General features: G+C 34.9%; 2 protein-coding genes across 2 annotated transcripts; one reads left to right on the top strand and one right to left on the bottom strand.

Moving 5' to 3' along the window:
• Positions 1-715: 715 nt before the first annotated feature.
• LOC149408251 (Proline-rich spliceosome-associated (PSP) family protein / zinc knuckle (CCHC-type) family protein) lies at positions 716-4919 on the top strand. Its single transcript, XM_089616468.1, has 9 exons — positions 716-825; positions 1356-1794; positions 1959-2040; positions 2151-2226; positions 2542-2622; positions 2869-3008; positions 3445-3697; positions 3989-4052; positions 4150-4919. The coding sequence occupies exons 2-9, from the start codon at positions 1374-1376 to the stop codon at positions 4773-4775; spliced, it is 1743 nt and encodes a 580-aa protein (XP_089472594.1). The 5' UTR covers positions 716-825; positions 1356-1373; the 3' UTR covers positions 4776-4919.
• Positions 4920-6208: 1289 nt separating this feature from the next.
• On the bottom strand, positions 6209-8780 carry TSBTYPE2 (tryptophan synthase beta type 2). The gene is made up of 6 exons (XM_089616457.1): positions 8586-8780; positions 8150-8483; positions 7518-7734; positions 6913-7450; positions 6741-6839; positions 6209-6621 (listed from the first exon to the last, which is right to left on the bottom strand). Exons 1-6 carry the CDS (start codon positions 8650-8652, stop codon positions 6365-6367), a joined length of 1512 nt encoding a protein of 503 aa, XP_089472583.1. The 5' UTR covers positions 8653-8780; the 3' UTR covers positions 6209-6364.
• Positions 8781-17355: the final 8575 nt, after the last annotated feature.

Below are 17355 nucleotides of genomic sequence, written 5' to 3'. Positions count from 1 at the left end.
ATAGTAGAAATACATGGATCTACTTGTTGAAAGAAATTGAGTGATTCCAAATCCTACGAATTCGTGACGCCGAGATCTTCAAAAATAGATCTATTGTGTTTGATGAAAAATCATGTTTAACACCATAGATGTAGAAAAATCACGTTACTACCTTAAATATAAAAATAACTGATTTTTTTTTAAATTATCGACATAAATATAATTTTTCATCAAACACAATGAGTCTATTTTTGAAGATCTCGACGTCATGAATTTGTAGGATATGAAATCACTCAATTTCGAGTTCGTATGAGAAAGCTACGAATTTTTGAAGTTTTGATGAAAAAAAAATTATTTGGAAAAAATAGGGTAGATAAAGTGACGAATTTGTTAATAAATAAGGGCAAATCAGATCCTAATTATTGTCACATAAGCCATTTCCCTAAAAATTGTCAAACATAGGCTAGATCCAAAATAACATATTTAAAGTGGTGTAGTTAGTTACAAATCTATTTTTTTTCGTTCAGTTTTTTTATCGATTTGTCGGTTTTCCATGAAAAACCGAAAATCAATTGCTTTTTTTCCAATTTTTTTGTTCAATTTTTCATCAAATTGTTAATTTTTCGTAAATCAAGAAGCTCGAAACGATAATGAAAATGACATTTCAAACTTTTGGTCTGTATTTACTGTCTTGAATATAATTAAATATAAAAAGAAAAAAAAAATCTTAAATATAAAAACCTAGGAAGTGTAAGTGATAATTGAATTGTACGATTAGAATTCTCCCTAGCCGTCGCTCCCAATTGCTCGCCTTCTCCCACCGTCTCATCGTCACGACCACCAGAGGTGATGTTCAAACTCTTAGTTTCAGTTTTTTATTTTATTTTGTTGACGTGTTGATTAGTATTTCTTGAATTCCCAATTTCATTGCGAAAATATTAATTGATGTGTTTTTAGTTTATGTAATTTGAAATCGTCTAAAATTCAAATTCCGTTTTTGGCAAAGTCTAATCAAGATATACTAGGTCCAGGGTCCCTGATTTTAGGGCTTAGATGATGGTTTTTGTTCGTGTATTTGGATTTTGGGGGATTTTGTCCTGGGTTTTGACTTAGAAGTTCAGGGCTGCGTTTTTCCTAGTTGAAACTGAATAAAAGTAAATGAAAAAGAAAAAGTCGTTATAACAAGTCCAAATCTGCAAAGTGTTGTTCAAGCAAGGTCATTCACGTAAAAAAAAAAAAAAAATCCCAGCAAAGCATTTTCCAGACCTAAAACGTACGTTACTGAGGCGTTTTCCGGGCGTTTTACCATTTTCACGCCTCAGTACGTACGTTTTTTTTTTTTTAAAACCTTGGTCTAACGTATGTGTATTTTCTAGACCTACCTGCTTTTCGGAATGGAAAGTGTGAAAGCTACCACAGTTGAGGAGGATGGTAATCATATCCAGAATGGGCATGTTGAATCTGACTCCAAGCAGAAAGAAGGCGATCTCGGTAGTGAAGAGACAAGCCCTCTTTCTCAACCTTTAGATCGTTCTGGGCTCAGAGAAACTACTCCCGAGAATGGATATGCTGATGGTGGTGATTCGGATATGGAGATCGAAGATCTAAATGAAATCCCTCCTTCAGCAGACACTAGCTTTGGACTCGAGAATGGTGAAATTCGCGATGATTGTGTTCACACACCAACAGTCTTGCAAGTTAATAGTGAAGCTGTTGTAGTTGCTGAGACTCTGAATACTACAGTTGGTGGTGAAGTTGGTTGTGTGGGCGTCCAACATGAAATTTCGATTGAGACAAAAAAGATGAAACACAATTGTATCCTTTATTATTTTAATCGTGATTTATATGCAGACTTAATCTCAGATGCTGTATAGCTATACAGCACAAATTTTGAGAAGGAAGACCTTAGATGATGAATGCTTAAGTTTGTGAATAAGGCACAAGGGACGATTTTTCTTTTCCATAATTCAAATTGCTAGCTATTTCAGGTATGAAAAGACCCCGATTAATGTTTGATGAAGGTCATCCTTCGGTGCTCGTCAAATATAACTCTTTAACAAGGTTGGCACCTGGCAACAGTATTCAATTTGTTTGTTGTCTGTATTTCCTTTAATATAATCTGCAATTGGTTTCTCGTGAGGTGATTCGTAATAAATGTGTTTCTTTACCAGATCTAGTAAACTTAAGCTAGAAGAATTGTTACACCAATGGTCAGAGTGGCACACTCAACACGCTTTGTCAGCCCAAGTAAGACCTTTTTGACTTTGACCTATTGACTCCACCAAGCAATTTTTGTTCTTTAATATCACGATGGCTATGTTATATTTAAGTGTTGCAAGACTCTGTTCTCTGCTAAAGCACTGGAAGTATGTGTTAGGACTGATCTCTGAGCTCTGATACTATTTGTTAGGAATCTTCGAATTTCATTGATAAATAGTTAAGAAAATACAAGATAAACCCTGGTAATCGAGAGACCTGGAACGCTCCCAAAGGCTAAGCCTAGACCCAAAAAAAATTCGCTCCTAAATGATTATTTCTCAGCTAATATTATGCTTGTGATAGGATCCTGACGAGCCACTGGAATCTGGTGAAGAGACATTTTCTCCTGCTTTGCATATTCATACGGAGAAAGCATCGTCACTGGTGAGTTTCCTTTATTGTATATTGGAGATTTTCTCGAGAGCTATTCACAGATTAAGTTGACCTTTTAGAAGGTTTTCTCTTCTTTCTTTTTCTCTCCTTGCCTGTGTATGTAATGAGGGGAAAAGAGCCCCATGGATGCAAACAATTGGGGCCACTCGGGTAGTCTCTCAGGAAAAAAAAAAAACTGATATAAATTTAAAGTATTATCACATCTAGTTTCCTTTTTGACTGTTACTGTCTATGCAGACTTTCTGGATGGACCAGCAAACAGCAGGGAACCAGCAGAGCAATGAATTCATACCTTTGGATCACAAATCTGTGCCTTTGTACGACCGTGGATTTGCATTAGGATTAACGTCTGATGATGGTACAAGCAGTGTGGAAAGGTGAAACTAATTTAGTTTTTTTTTTATACAATAGACAACTTTATAGGGTCACATAGAGATTCTGATCCATGTTAGGGCTATGTCACTATACTTGGCACCTTGATTTTGGCATGCTTTTCTACACTTAGCAACTATTCATGAAATAAACTACAGTTTTATACATTCTATAGCAGAATGTATAAGCCTATTATGCTTTTCTATACATTCTGCAGCATGGTTGATTAGGTGAATTTTCTTTGAAGGGTTACTTAAAGGTTTATATCTATCATGGCGATTCTTGGGACCTTGTTCGTCCCCGGTTCGTTTCCCTCATTGGGGCCCACTGGGGTAGTCTCGCGGTCCATAATGCCAAGGCCTCGTGGATTTTAGTTGGGCCTAACCCGGACGCCACAGTTATAAAAGAAAATTGATGTTTCTTCCTCAAAAATGTCAACAGGGGCTTGAAGATTGTAGGAGATGATGCTCGTTGTTTTAATTGTGGCTCTTACAGTCATGCACTGAAAGAATGCACACAGCCCCGTGATCATAGAGCAGTTAATAATGCTCGGAAAGAACGCAATTTGAAGAAAAACCAGAATTCTGGCTCACGTAATCAGGCTCGATACTATCAGAATTCTCCATCTGGAAAGTATGATGGTCTGAGACCTGGAGTGCTTGACGCTGAAACTCGGAAGCTGTTGGGTCTAGGGGTAATTTTTTCTCATGTTGAATAATTAATAATATCATTATAGTTCTAGTTTTTCAATAAGTAAAGGCCGAACTGTTCGTGTGTCTTATTTTGAGTTCATATGTATTGGTTTTAGATTGATAATATGCTCATTTTACCTGATTATTCAACTAATAGATGACTAAATAACAAATTGTGAAGCAGCACTCTTTCTCTAAGTCTATAATTTCCTAAACCTGAACTCGGACTATAATATTTCTGTGGATTATCTTTGCCATATTGGGTTCTAAAGTTTTACATTCATCTTAACCAGGAGCTCGATCCTCCTCCTTGGCTAAGCAGAATGCGTGAGCTCGGTTACCCGCCTGGATACTTGGGTAAACATATTTTCCTTGCAATTTTTCTTAATAAGTTTCAGTATATCAAGCGATTCCTTTGTTGAATGAGATTTTTATCTTGGCATCGCTTCTTCAGATCCAGATGAAGAGGATCAGCCGTCAGGCATCACAATATTTGAAGACTTCGAACCCAAACCCGAGCAAGAAGACGGCGAGATCATCGAAGCAGGGATACCCGAACCTGATAGGAAGATGAGCGTGGAATTCCCGGGAATCAACGGGCCGATTCCGAAGAATGCCGATGAGAGGCTCTGGTTGGCCTCAACTCCCCAGAGTTTAGATATTTCAAGGAGCCGGTTGCTCCGCAGATCTTCTTCTTCTTCTTCGAGCCATTCTTCCGAACCCAACAGCCGATCGGCTCATCATCGCGAGGAAAGGTGGTCCCGATCGGATTTCAGAGAAGACGGACCCCCCGGAGTTGACCCGGGTGTTGACCCGGCAATATCGACCCACCTTCCTCGCTATAGCACTAGTAGCTACGACTCTCACACTCTGAGGTTTGAATCGGACCGAGTCCGGAGAAGCCGATTTCATGACGAAGGTTCTTCGCCGTACTCAACCCGACTCTCGCCATTGGACTATGGGTCATCGAGGCACCGTAATCAGGCCGATGAAAGCAGGGACAGGCTTGGTTTTGATCATTCGACTCATAGTAGTAGCAGAGAGAGGCAAGAGAGGTATCGTCACCTAAGTAGATGGTGAACTCTTATGTATGTTGCAATTTTATAAGTTTTAAAAAGATTAGGGACGAGTTTTTAAATATATTAACAAACTAGTGAAGGTATTGTACAAAAATGTAGATTGATCTTGATCATTTTGGATGCTGATTCCTGGATTGTTGTACAAGTCGGCATAATATAAGATTACTGTAGAATGTGTTGAAAAATCTGAAAACAACCGCGTCCCTAATCTTATATTATGGCGATACCTCTTCATAATACGCTTAGTGGAGTGATCTTCAACCATTCTGATATTAAAGCGACCGTGCATGGTCGCTATGAGCATTGATGTGCTAAACATTGATCTGGAATGGCCTTCCAGATTGCATTCACTGAGGAATAAGGTTGCGGACCATTAGTCCCCGAAAATTTCAAGTTTCGATTGGAAAAATGTCTGAGCTTTTCTCGTTGGTAGTAATAAATAACGTACTTTGGTGCACAAATCCTATATGGTGTTGATTGGAAAGAGACGAGGAGCTTGATACCGTTCATATGGACCAAGGTACATACATTATTCCAATGACATGATTATAACAAACGCGTCAAGGACTAGGCATATCTCATTTTCAAAAAAAAGACACGGGCATATCAACACATAATTGAGCGTTGATCCTCTTGTCAAACCTAGTAGCTTTTCCGAGCTCTTTTCGCATTACTTAGTTGCGAAAAGGAATCATATAAAGCGTAAGTAGCTTGCTACACCTTACTCTTTGACGCATCTTATAAACATTGTTGCCAACATGCATTTGGAAAGTGACTTGGGTTGAGAACCAGTGATGTAGAGCTCGGAAGTGGGTGCGACTTCTTCGGCTGCAAGACTCCATTGCCACTCCCACAGCTGTACCGAACCCAACTCTCAGATTCCTTATTGAACAAATACGTATGCCCAAACCAAAAACAAACTTAATACGTTCTATTTTCTTTTTCTTTTTCTTTCTAAGTGAGCTCAATTAACTGTTTTTTTTTTTTTTTTTTATGTTGCAGTCTGACACTTTTTTCCTACATGCTATTAGTTGTTGCATGTTGCTTATGGCGATGAACTTTTTGCAAGTTAATCGGGTGCCAACCTAGCTGGGATGCGAATAAATATGCTTGACACTTCCGTCAGACAGATGTAGTTATTTAACTTTTATAAACAGCAAAGATCTCTCTTTCTTTGTCAGATTTTACTTTGTTACCACTTTTATTTGTTTTTCGCTATAAACATACTGTTTCCCCAACCGGAAAAACAGCAGTTAAATTGCAATTGCAACAAACATGATTGCTTTTTTTTTTTTTTTTTTTTTTGTCATTTTAACAACTATAAGTGAATGATTTTATGATAGCACCAAAAGCAATTCTGAGCTTTTTATTTCCCAATCAGCATAACCAAGTAATAAGCTAATCAGCACAACCACTTCCAACACCACAGAAAAGTTTATCAGCAATAATGTTACTTCACTTGGGAAATATTCAATTGAATTATTCAAGCCTACAATTTCGTGACACGATGATATGACAAAAGCTTTGACCAAACTCTATTCCTGTTATACAACTTATTATTGGCTCATCTCTTCACTTTCACTCACTCACTCACGTCGGTACTTGAGGAATATTGGCCTGTGACGCTTTGATCTTCTCCTCAGAAAACAACAAGTCAACCATGTTTCCTTGTAAGTACTTCTCATAAGCCGGCAAATCAAAATGTCCATGCCCACACATGGCTGTTAAGATCACCTTCGCTTCACCGGTCTCTTTGCATCTGAGAGCTTCCCTTATCGTTGCAGCTATGGCGTGTGTTGGCTCCGGCGCCGGTATTAACCCTTCTGTCCTAGCAAATTGTATTGCGCCTAATAATAATAACACACAGAAAACAAACAAAAAATCATGAAAAAAAAAGCCTTTAATTCCACACCCACTACCTAGTAGCGCAAATAGAATAATATGATCATGAGCCATCTTAAGTTACTTTGAAAGCACTCGATCTGAGGAATTGAGATCGCTTCCATTAAACCGAGCTCGTACACATGAGAAATCAGCGGCGCCATTCCGTGGTAACGCAATCCTCCTGCAAAAAAATAAAAATAAATGTTTTTTTTTCTTTTCGCCAATTGAAGTCGGATTTTTTTTTTTTTTTTTACCGGCGTGGATTGGGTCGGGGATGAAATCGTGGCCCAAAGTGTGCATCTTCATGAGGGGAGTCATCCCGGCAGTGTCCCCGTAGTCGTAGGCGTACACGCCTCTGGTGAGGGAAGGGCAAGCCGTGGGCTCAACGGCTCTGATCACTGGGCTCATCTTCCCATTGAGCTTCTCGCGAAGGAACGGGAAGCTCAGTCCTGCGAAGTTGGACCCTCCTCCGGTGCACCCCACGATGATATCCGGGGTCTCTCCCAAAGCCTCCATCTGCTTCAGGCACTCCTCTCCGATCACGGTCTGGTGGATCAGAACGTGGTTCAGGACGCTCCCCAGGCAGTATTTCGTGTCCGGGTTCATCGCCGCAACTTCCACGGCCTCCGATATCGCGATGCCCAAACTTCCCGGGCTTGTGGGGTCCTCCCTCAGGATTTTCCGGCCTGATTCCGTTAGATTCGACGGGGACGGGTATACTTTCGCGCCCCATGTCTCCATCATCATCCTCCGGTACGGTTTCGAGTCGTACGATGCACGGACTTGCCACACCTATACACCAAAAATGTTGGATCGGCAAAAAAATTTCATGTGCTTTTTTTTGTTCTTGTTTTGTTACCTCGCAGTTGAGACCGAATAAGCTGCTGGCGAAGGCCAAGGAAGATCCCCATTGGCCGGCACCGGTCTCTGTAACGACGTTCTTGACGCCTTCTTTGGCGTTGTACCAAGCTTGTGGGACCGCCGAGTTCGGCTTGTGAGAGCCCGCCGGGCTTACTCCTTCGTACTTGTAGTAGATTCTCGCCGGTGTGTCCAAAAGCTTCTCTAATCTCCTCGCCCTGTATTTGAAGAAATTTACTGCCTATGCATCGAAGAGATGAAAGAACCCACGAGCCATTTTTTCTCATGGTCAACTGATTTATAACATTAGGCCTAAAACCAATAATCTACACCTCGCTCCCATTAGACAATGTAGCTCACTCAAATAAAGAAAATTCTCTAATCACCTTGCCCTGTATTTAACCAGCCATGGGATCAAGGAAAGAAAAAAGAGGAGCCTGACAAAAACTTTAAAGGTCACGAGTCAATCCTCTCATTAGTCAATTCAGTTTTTGAAAAAAACTAAGCCTAAAACAACAATCTACAGCTAGTTCTAAAGAAGCCAATTCAAACTCATTAGACACAGTAACTTTCATCACAAACAAAAGTAAACTCCAGAATCTGAACTATACAATGTTTCTAGAGAGATGAGACCTGATAAGAGGCGTTGGTCTCCAAAGCTTGTATACATCGACGACTTCGTCGGGGATATCGATATACCTCTCTCCGGTCGTCTCTTGCCTTATCAACTCCTCGGGGAACAGAGGAGACAAATCCTCTGGTTTCACCGGCTCCAGAGTCCTAGGGTTTAGCGGCGGCGGAGGCTTCACCGGAAGGTCGGCGGTCAGATTGTACCACCGCCGCGGTATTTCGACGGCTCTCGGATCGGAGTTCAGGCTCGCTCTTGCGTTAACGGAACCGGAGAGTGTCAGAGGCAGAGTCGACCTTCCTCTCTTAAACGGGAAAGATCCGATCCATTTCTCATCAACTGGTGATGGAATAATGAAACGCCATACAGCAAAAACATAAGCACTAGGATCAGCTGGATCTAACTAAAGCAAAGAAGAAGAAGGAAGTTATAACTAATAACCTTTTGTGTGTGAGCTCGATGATGAAGGGAAGAGTGAAGCTGCGGAGCAAATGCTGTGGCTTGCCATGGCAGCTTGAATCTTGTAGATAGATAGAGTGAAAGAAATGAAGAAGTGAATAAATGTAGGTGAAGTGAAATGAGGCCATTAAAGTGTTTTTATTGCCTACTTGAAGAGTCAACTATCATACAGAGATGCAGAATCGGAAACTGGGGTGGAGCGAAATTTTTAATACATATAAAATACGTAACTATATTTGTGGAAACATATGTTTTGTTTGGAAAGTCGGATTTTTTTTTTTGGTCGAAAAAAGCAAAGCTGTCTTTGCTCACAATGGACACGCGCGTGAAAGAAATGTAATAATTGTTTATCTCTTTTCCTATTTAAATTTCTAAAAATAGAGGGTTTTAGTTAATTAGATACACTATCAAGATTATCACTGGATCTTTTTCTGAGCAAGTGTGTGTTATCATTTGGCCACATCATTGACTTAGTCAACATAGCAGCTTAAAACAGTTAGGACTAGTATATCTAAGGATTTGAGTAGTTGTACCAAATGATTAAAATATCCGTACCGATATGGATATCGAAATTTTAATTTTACTGATATATCGAATATCAACGAATATATCAACGGATATTTTATAATAATTTCAATATTGACTACCGATGATATTGATGATATATCGACAAAAATCATATAAAAAATTAGATATTGTATATATAATTTAATGTTACATATAACAATTATATTATAAGTATATACATATATATAACACACACACACATATATATATATATATATATTTATATCTATACATATACGTAATGAATGAATATATAACATTTATTTGAATTTTGAACCACTTGATTTTAACTTGAAACAAGAGAATGCAAAAATAAAAATAAAACATCTTTGATGTTATTTAGCTAACAAATAAAGTTCACTTTATTGTGAAATTACAAAATTGAAATAAATCACTCCATATAAACCTATGTGGTTCTATGAATTTTAAGAAGCAGCAATGGGTCTTCGTCCACCCAAGAACTCAAGTTCAAATTTTGGGCCTATTCAGAGCTATAAAAAGCGATATTTCAAGAATAATTTTTCTATTTGAGTTATTGCAGTAATTTTTATAAATATCGGTATTTTGGAAATAAAAACGATATTTAAGCTGTTATAATAATTTTTATACCAAACTTCTCATTTTTCCTGATATCGGTGATATATCGGGATATATCATTGGTATTTTGAACCTTGCTTGTATTATTGTAATTTGTAACTGATCTATCTTATTCTAAATTGTTTCCGGTCGCTCTCTTTGCCTTGCAACTTGTAATTTAAGTTTTCTAAAAGATTTATTTATTTTGAACATTATCATTAAAAAATGTTGAATTTCATCAAAATTTATAACAATTGTCGAAATATATTAGAAATAATTTAAATTAAAGAAACAACTTTTTTTTTTTGCAACAACTTTAGAAAGAGTCGGTGTTTCTCTTAATTAAAATTAATTTCGATTAATACTGATTAATTATGATGACTTTCGATTATTTTCGATGACCTTTGAATATCATCAGCAGTCATCTTAATTAATAAAATTTAATTTGAATTAAAAGCAACAATAACTTTTATCGTAGTCGTTGTCATAAAAAAGAGCTATTGTTTCCTTAAGTGAATGGCTATGCTGGGGAAGGTCCCTTATTTTTTCTTTCATGATGGGGACAATAAGCCCGTTTCGGCGGGAGTATTGAGTGGTGTACGATTCCATGGTTTAATTTGTACTCTGCTCCCTCTAACATAGAATAATGGATCCAATAAAGGTTTAATAGGTTCTTTAACCACGGTCCATTGGTACCAAAAGCGTAGACACACATTGAGGGCTCGAATCAAAGAGAAAGATTTAAATAAACGAAATGAAAAAAATAGATTTATGGGTTTCATTATCATGCCATCATTTACGTGCATGAGGTTTACTTACTGAGCTTTATAGCTCACCTCTTTTTCTCCACTCTTTTTCAGGAGACGAGTAGTTGGTTACTGAACGAAGACGATGAGACGACTTGCGACGTGGCTAGTGGCAAATATATAATTAGTTATCTATTTTAGTACTAATTATGACCTTCTAATCTAAGTCTATGTTTTCAATTTTTGCACTTACTCTACTATGTTTAAGGATGTATAATTATTGTCCTTTTATTTTCTAGAATTCTAATAGTTGAATACTAGCATTTTGAAAAGAAAAAAAAAAGTATTATGTTTTTGCAAAAATTTATGATTTTGAATTTTAAACGGTATTTTAAGTTTTATTAAACTATTAAATAAAAGTACGCGCTACAACTTTCTTTTGATGACTCAGCAAAACTACGTAATGGGTTGAGAGATGACCGATCCCTAGGGTTTCACTTTATATAGACCCACCATCAGGGTATATAGGAAAATTACTTGTTATTTATTGACCAATAAATTTTATCTTATTTATCATAAAACCCTAAAAGGTAATACATTTGGGCCAAATTATTTCCTACATACAAAGCCCACTAATGAGATTTAGGAAATATACGGTCTAAAATTCTCCCACTTGGTCCATGTGTCATTATCAATATTTCATGGTCTAAATAATAAACATAATTGCGCATATCATAAGATAAATAAATTATAATATAGGTTACATCATAAAATCGTGATTAAGCATGAAAACTAATAAGGATCATAGAGGTTGTTCGTCAATTTGTCAGTATAGTCTCTTCCATGTATCGCAATATTAGTTTCGAACTCAACATAACATATAATAAGGTATTCAATAACGGTCTGACGATAATGTCTTGTCAAAGACTAAATCTTGCTTTATTCACATAATGCATTCATGTATATATACTAATCATAAGAAACAAGATTGTTCGTGTCTGATAACACCCCGATATTCTCCAACAAGTGATATTAGAGCGATTGTTCGTGTCTGATATCCTACGTGTGTCACCAACAAGTGGTATCAGAGTGATTGTTTGTGTATGATACCAACTCCGTTTCTACAACAAGTGGTATCAGAGCGATTGTTCGTGTTTGATACCACTCGTTCGTTCCCAACACATTACACGTTGATTGAAATGTTGGATATTTAATACCGTCAATTTTTTGTATAAATTCGAAGCTAGTAGCACCTTTTCTGTGATTTAGAAGTAATCCTAGATAATATAATTCTCCCGAATTCGGATGAATATAATATTCTTGTCCAATTGCGTGACCAAAACGTCTCGGAGTCCATATTTTATCCTTGTTATTTCATACCCACTTCTTTGGAAATTGTATATATGTAAGCTCTTTAGCATCATCATTTAATTTATTTATTTCCATACATTCAGTTAAAGTTGTTTTTTGAATTCTAGGCTGGCATAAAATATTTTCAAGCTGTTAGTTTGATGATATGTAATATTTTGTGTATGTGGTAAATGAATTGACAGTCGTTGAATAGAATGTCTTCTATGATGTATATGATATTCATATAATCTCCATATTGCTTCGTAAGGCATGATGTATTGGTAATTAATATAATTTTTTATTTCATCTACTTGTATGTTATTTATTTGCTGAGCATATATTGTCTTGAAGAACAACTCTTATACGGTCGAATCATTTTGTTAAATATTTGAATAGATACTTTATACGCATTGATTGAGTACAAACTTCAGTATTTATGTGAACATGAAATTTAAGACACAATTCTCTATTGCAAGGGATAACAAATCCATTATCTAATTTGATATATTCTTTTTTATGAATACAGATTTGTGCTTCTACGTTTGTAATTAATAACTCCATTTTCATCAATTGTTGTTTCGTTTCTAATTTGTTTGGGAAGCATTTTAGAGCATATAGAATTTTTCATACATGCGGCATTTTTTTTAGCAAGGTCACGTGGCCCATGTATCATAAATTATGTGACTATATTATGTGCTAACAAATCAGTAGCAGGATCAGGTATTTCTGCTGAAATTATTTTATCAATCCGTGATGGGTCATGTATTTTATTTTCAGTATGTAACCAGAATAAGAAATGGCAATGTGATAGTCCTCGTTTTTGGAATTCCACAACGTATAAATAAGCTTTTATTGGTCCAAATATAATGCCTGATTTGTATAGTTGTAAGCATTTGATCTAATTTCATTTTAAATATTCTTGTTATTATGTCAGGTCTATCTTTCGGTCTTTGGCCAGGAATGATAGATAATGCTCTTGTGATTTATGGCCATTTTAGTTACATGTAAAAGTTACAAATAAATCGCGATTTCCATATTCTCTGCAAATGACCATCGCATCTTGATAATTTTGTATCATATATCTAGGGCTTCCATTATGGCATGATGGAAGAATGATTTTTTTCCTATAGTATTTCCATCAGTATCTCCTCTGTTGATAGCATCTTGAATACCTTGATAGATTTCCGACCTCAAAGTTTTTTTGATTTTTTCTAACAAAATCTAATCGGTCTTCTTCTACAGCGGCGTATGCATCTAATAAATATTGTTGAAATAATTGACCACTTCTAAGTAGAGGAATTTTTAAGCTTGAGCGTTGTTGTAATTAATAACAATAAAGAGCTCTCATTGGAATTATTTTTCGCGACAGCAACTTTTAAAAATGATTAGTATTCAATTTTAAATCTAGTCTAAATCCGTCTTCACCATATGAAAATAATAATGGGTATTGCAACGACATATATGGCGGGTGCAATTTAGTAACTCTTTGCAACTCATTCGATTTTCTTTCTACAATTATGTCCTTTCCTTTTTCATATACTTCAATATCACCAACAATTAATCCATCATTATCATTTGTTGCTGGTAAATCATATTGATTAGAGTCTGAATTCCTTCGACCGAGAAGTTGAAGTTTTACACATGGAATATTTGTTTCATGGTATCTATCTCTTATCATTCTAAAAGTTATAACTAATATATTTGTTTCATCTAACATATTAACCAATTTTCTAATAATAGATTGAGTGATAAGTCTTGAAGAGTCGTCGAACGAAAATGTTGATAATCTATTTTGGATTTCGTTATCAGTGTCATGTATATATAGTTGTGCAAATCTTGGAGGCATATCGTGAGTAGGTAGTAGAGATCTTAATAGATGATGTACTTGGCCACTTATTTTGAAAACATATGGATCGTGAGAAGTATTTATTTTTTAATCTAGATTTGCTCCAAAAGATGTAAAAGCCAACATTGAGTTCAGCGTACATATATTTTTCCGTAATATTCTCTCTGGTCCACCGTGAAAGTTCAATAAATTATCTAATATAGGAGGACTCTCCCTGAATAAAGGTAATTTCACTTTACCGTTCTGGTAGCATAAATTATATTTTGGTGAACCACTATCATTTGAGCTTTCACTGTACCAAAAAAAGGCACTATAATATTCACAACAATATTTACAGTCGCCCAAATCAAAGTATAATGTGTTCAATGATAGTGGTGTTTCTGGTCGTGGTGGTGTTTCTGGTGATACTATTTGCATATTAGATATTAACGTACGATAGTCATCTTAGGTTGCGACGTGATGAAGTAGAAGGTTTAGGATTTGAAATTCCAGTATTCGTTGTCTTATGAATCTTAATATTATCAGTTTTGAGTTTTTTATTTTTCAAATGACTATGATGACTTGAAGATGGGTGTACACGTTTTTTACCCATAACTTATTACACATAAGAAGAACACGATGATATAAAAGTTAGTAAAAATAATAAATACAAAAATTCACTTATATGTAATATATTAATCACACTGACGAAATAAGTGGGTTAACGTAACAACATAAGATAACAAAGTGAAAATCTTATTATGCTACAGATAATAAGTCAATAAAGATAACATGTTATTAAGGAACCATTAAATATATTTGAGTCCTATATGACATTCTCATAAAAAAAAAATGTATATAAAAACGCTCTATACATATGCATTACATGAATAGAACTTATCTATTTTAGCTCTAATACATATATTTAATTTTACTGTATGAAGTTAGAGTCTTACATGTTAGTATTTTTCTGAAGAAGAAAAGTGACTTACTTGTACTTGTACGTCGAAGCAAGCAACGATATATAACCGATGATCAAGTTGAGGTCCTAAGAAAGGAATTATATAGTGGCACAAATATTTGAAGCTGGTCAAGTGTAAGATATCCCTTGTGGGTACTGAATGTGTAAAAAAAGTTTGTAAAGCTACTGTCATTTAAAAAAAAAAAACTAAATAAAGAAAATGAGTGAAAATATGCTTAACTTAATATCCATATTCAAAGGTGGACAAATCCAAAAACTGTTAGCGGAACAAAACATTGGGTTTTTTAATCAACCATCATAAGTGGATATAGATCCCCCATGATAACCTATTCTAGTCAAATATATTTCCACGACTCACTCTAAAAACAACCATTAAAAACCTTATTTGTGAAAGGCAGACAAACCAAGTTCAGGTAATACTTATAAAATAAAATAAAAACCAGTAGTATCCAAAGCCTATGAGTTAATAGGAATTTAAGAATATCACAATCAATCGACTCAATAGTTGGTAAATTAACAAAATGTCGTCTAAATTAAAAAAATGACATTAAAAAATGGAACCTTTCTCTCCGACGAAATTAGCCAAAGTCGTAGATATATATATATATATATATTCACTTAATAATAACTTCAAAATCATATTTAAAAAAAGGTATATTAGGTATATAGTATAACAAACTTAAATGTTTGATTTTGTAAAATAGTCAACGTTTCGTAAATCTTAGGTAAATAGCCATGCATTTTATTTACGTTTATTTACAAGTGTATATTTACAAAAATACCCATAAATACCAAAACACATTGAACTTATTTATGGTTATTTTTGTAAAAATACACTTGTAAATAAAATGCAGTGGCTATTTACGAAATTTTTATGAAATGTTAGCTATTTCGCTAAACACAAACGTTTAAATTGGTTATTTTGCTAATTAAAAATAACACGTCGAAGTTTAGGGGAATCAACTGATTAATTGTCGACAACAATGTATTTATTCAGATAAAAGGAAACACCAATAACAGACAATCATCCACTTTTTATCTTTTTTTGTTTTTTATTAGAAAACTCCATGGCATAAACTCATCAGATATATAGCTGGAAAATTTTTAATAAAGACGATTCAATGAAATCCATTCAGTCAAGCCGCTAATATACTTAAGTGGACAACATCGTATGATTAGGAAGAGAAACGGGAAACGAAATGAACAAACTATAAACTTACAGTAGATCAACAGAGCTTGTCGCATAAAATTTGAAGCTTTCAGAAGAAGAGAAGAAGGAAAGAAAGAACGTATATTTAAAGCGGTGAACGTATCTTTTTTGTTTAGCTTTGTTGTAACTTGTATGTGCTTTATCATTTTTTTTATCTGGCGTGACTATAATAATATTAAAGCAAAAAACACCGCTTGAAATTTATTTTGAATAAAATATTGGAAAATGTGAAATTGTAGTAATCTTTTATCCAACAGTAGATAAGAACGAAATTATTATAGGCTGCAACGATCAACTGACCCATTTTTTCCCTCCCAGTACGACCTCATTATTTCAGAGGTTAGATTTTGTTTTATTTAAACTTTGTGGGATCCGTTATTACTGTTATTGCTACAATATTCCTTCCCTTCATTTTAGTTATATGTATAATGATGCATATCCCATTATTTTATCTATGGATATAATTTTGAGGAATCATCTGAGTGAACAGACACGTGAAAAGCACGTGTATGTAAGTGTGTATATATATATATATATATATATATATATATATATATATAGTAAAATTATCGAGCAAACCATCGGCCAAAGTAGGTCCACGACCAAAATTTTGCCTCCAAGTCAATTGCCTCAATACACATCACACATCTATGAATATCTATCTTTATCTATCCACTTTCAAAGCAGTGGCGGACCCAGAAATTAAAGTCGAGGGTGGCCGAAAATATATACATAATAAATAATTATCCGTAGTTAATTTTTAATACTTTTTATTTTAAAATATTAATCAATTATTGGTGTAGTTTTCATTAAGAAAAAAAGTTGTACATATACAATATTTAAATATCTTACACAAATTTTTTATTAAAAATAATATATAACTAATTTATAATGTTTAAATTAACAAATTATCAATCCCTAAACAAATCTCTAAAATAATTTTTTAACAAATACCCTAAGAAATAAAAATAATCTTAATTTTCAACTATACATGTACAATGTCACTACTCCACTGTTATATAGACAGTTTGTTTTGGAGTTAAAAAATTCCTCTTTTTTAAAATATAGTTGGATACAATATTCCACTATTTTTTTAGAAGAAAATTGATACCTCACAGCAAGTTACTACTCCTATTTCATGATGTTGGTGTTCTGACTCAAGTAAAAAGCAAAAAAATAAACTTCTCAATCTGAAGCCTAATCCGCAAAAGTCACGGCAGACTAGGATAGAACAGTAGAGAAGCCAAGAATAATAATAATAAAAAAAAGGAAATACCAAATTACAATAAAATAAGGTATTAAAGCTACGATAAAAGACGTTAAAGTAAGGCTTTTTTCAGACTTTTTGGTCTTTTAACATAATATATAATGTTATAATATTTTTTAAGAGCCGAGAAACCAGGTCCAACACAGAGATATCAACAAAGAAACACCAAAAAAATATAAAAAACACTTAATTAATTATTTTTTCTCAAACAGTTAGGGGTGGCCTGGGC

This window comes from Urtica dioica, chromosome 1 (assembly GCF_054948205.1).
Source record: "Urtica dioica subsp. dioica isolate 48M chromosome 1, U.dioica_male_clone48M_v1_H2, whole genome shotgun sequence".
NCBI lineage: Eukaryota > Viridiplantae > Streptophyta > Magnoliopsida > Rosales > Urticaceae > Urtica > Urtica dioica.
The sequence above is the reverse complement of the archived record's forward strand: the minus strand, read 5'-3'. Positions and strand labels throughout refer to the sequence as shown.

Bases quoted from the DNA above. Each gene is read 5' to 3' on its own strand.
- LOC149408251 (XM_089616468.1), top strand. From the start codon at position 1,374: ATGGAAAGTGTGAAAGCTACCACAGTTGAGGAGGATGGTAATCATATC. The intron at 1,795-1,958 runs GTATCCTTTATT...TCAAATTGCTAG, and splicing joins AAAAAAGATGAAACACAATT to CTATTTCAGGTATGAAAAGA. The intron at 3,009-3,444 runs GTGAAACTAATT...AAATGTCAACAG, and splicing joins GGTACAAGCAGTGTGGAAAG to GGGCTTGAAGATTGTAGGAG.
- TSBTYPE2 (XM_089616457.1), bottom strand. From the start codon at position 8,652: ATGGCAAGCCACAGCATTTGCTCCGCAGCTTCACTCTTCCCTTCATCA. The intron at 6,840-6,912 runs GTAAAAAAAAAA...ATTTTTTTGCAG, and splicing joins CCCCGACCCAATCCACGCCG to GAGGATTGCGTTACCACGGA. The intron at 6,622-6,740 runs GTAACTTAAGAT...TATTATTATTAG, and splicing joins TCAGATCGAGTGCTTTCAAA to GCGCAATACAATTTGCTAGG.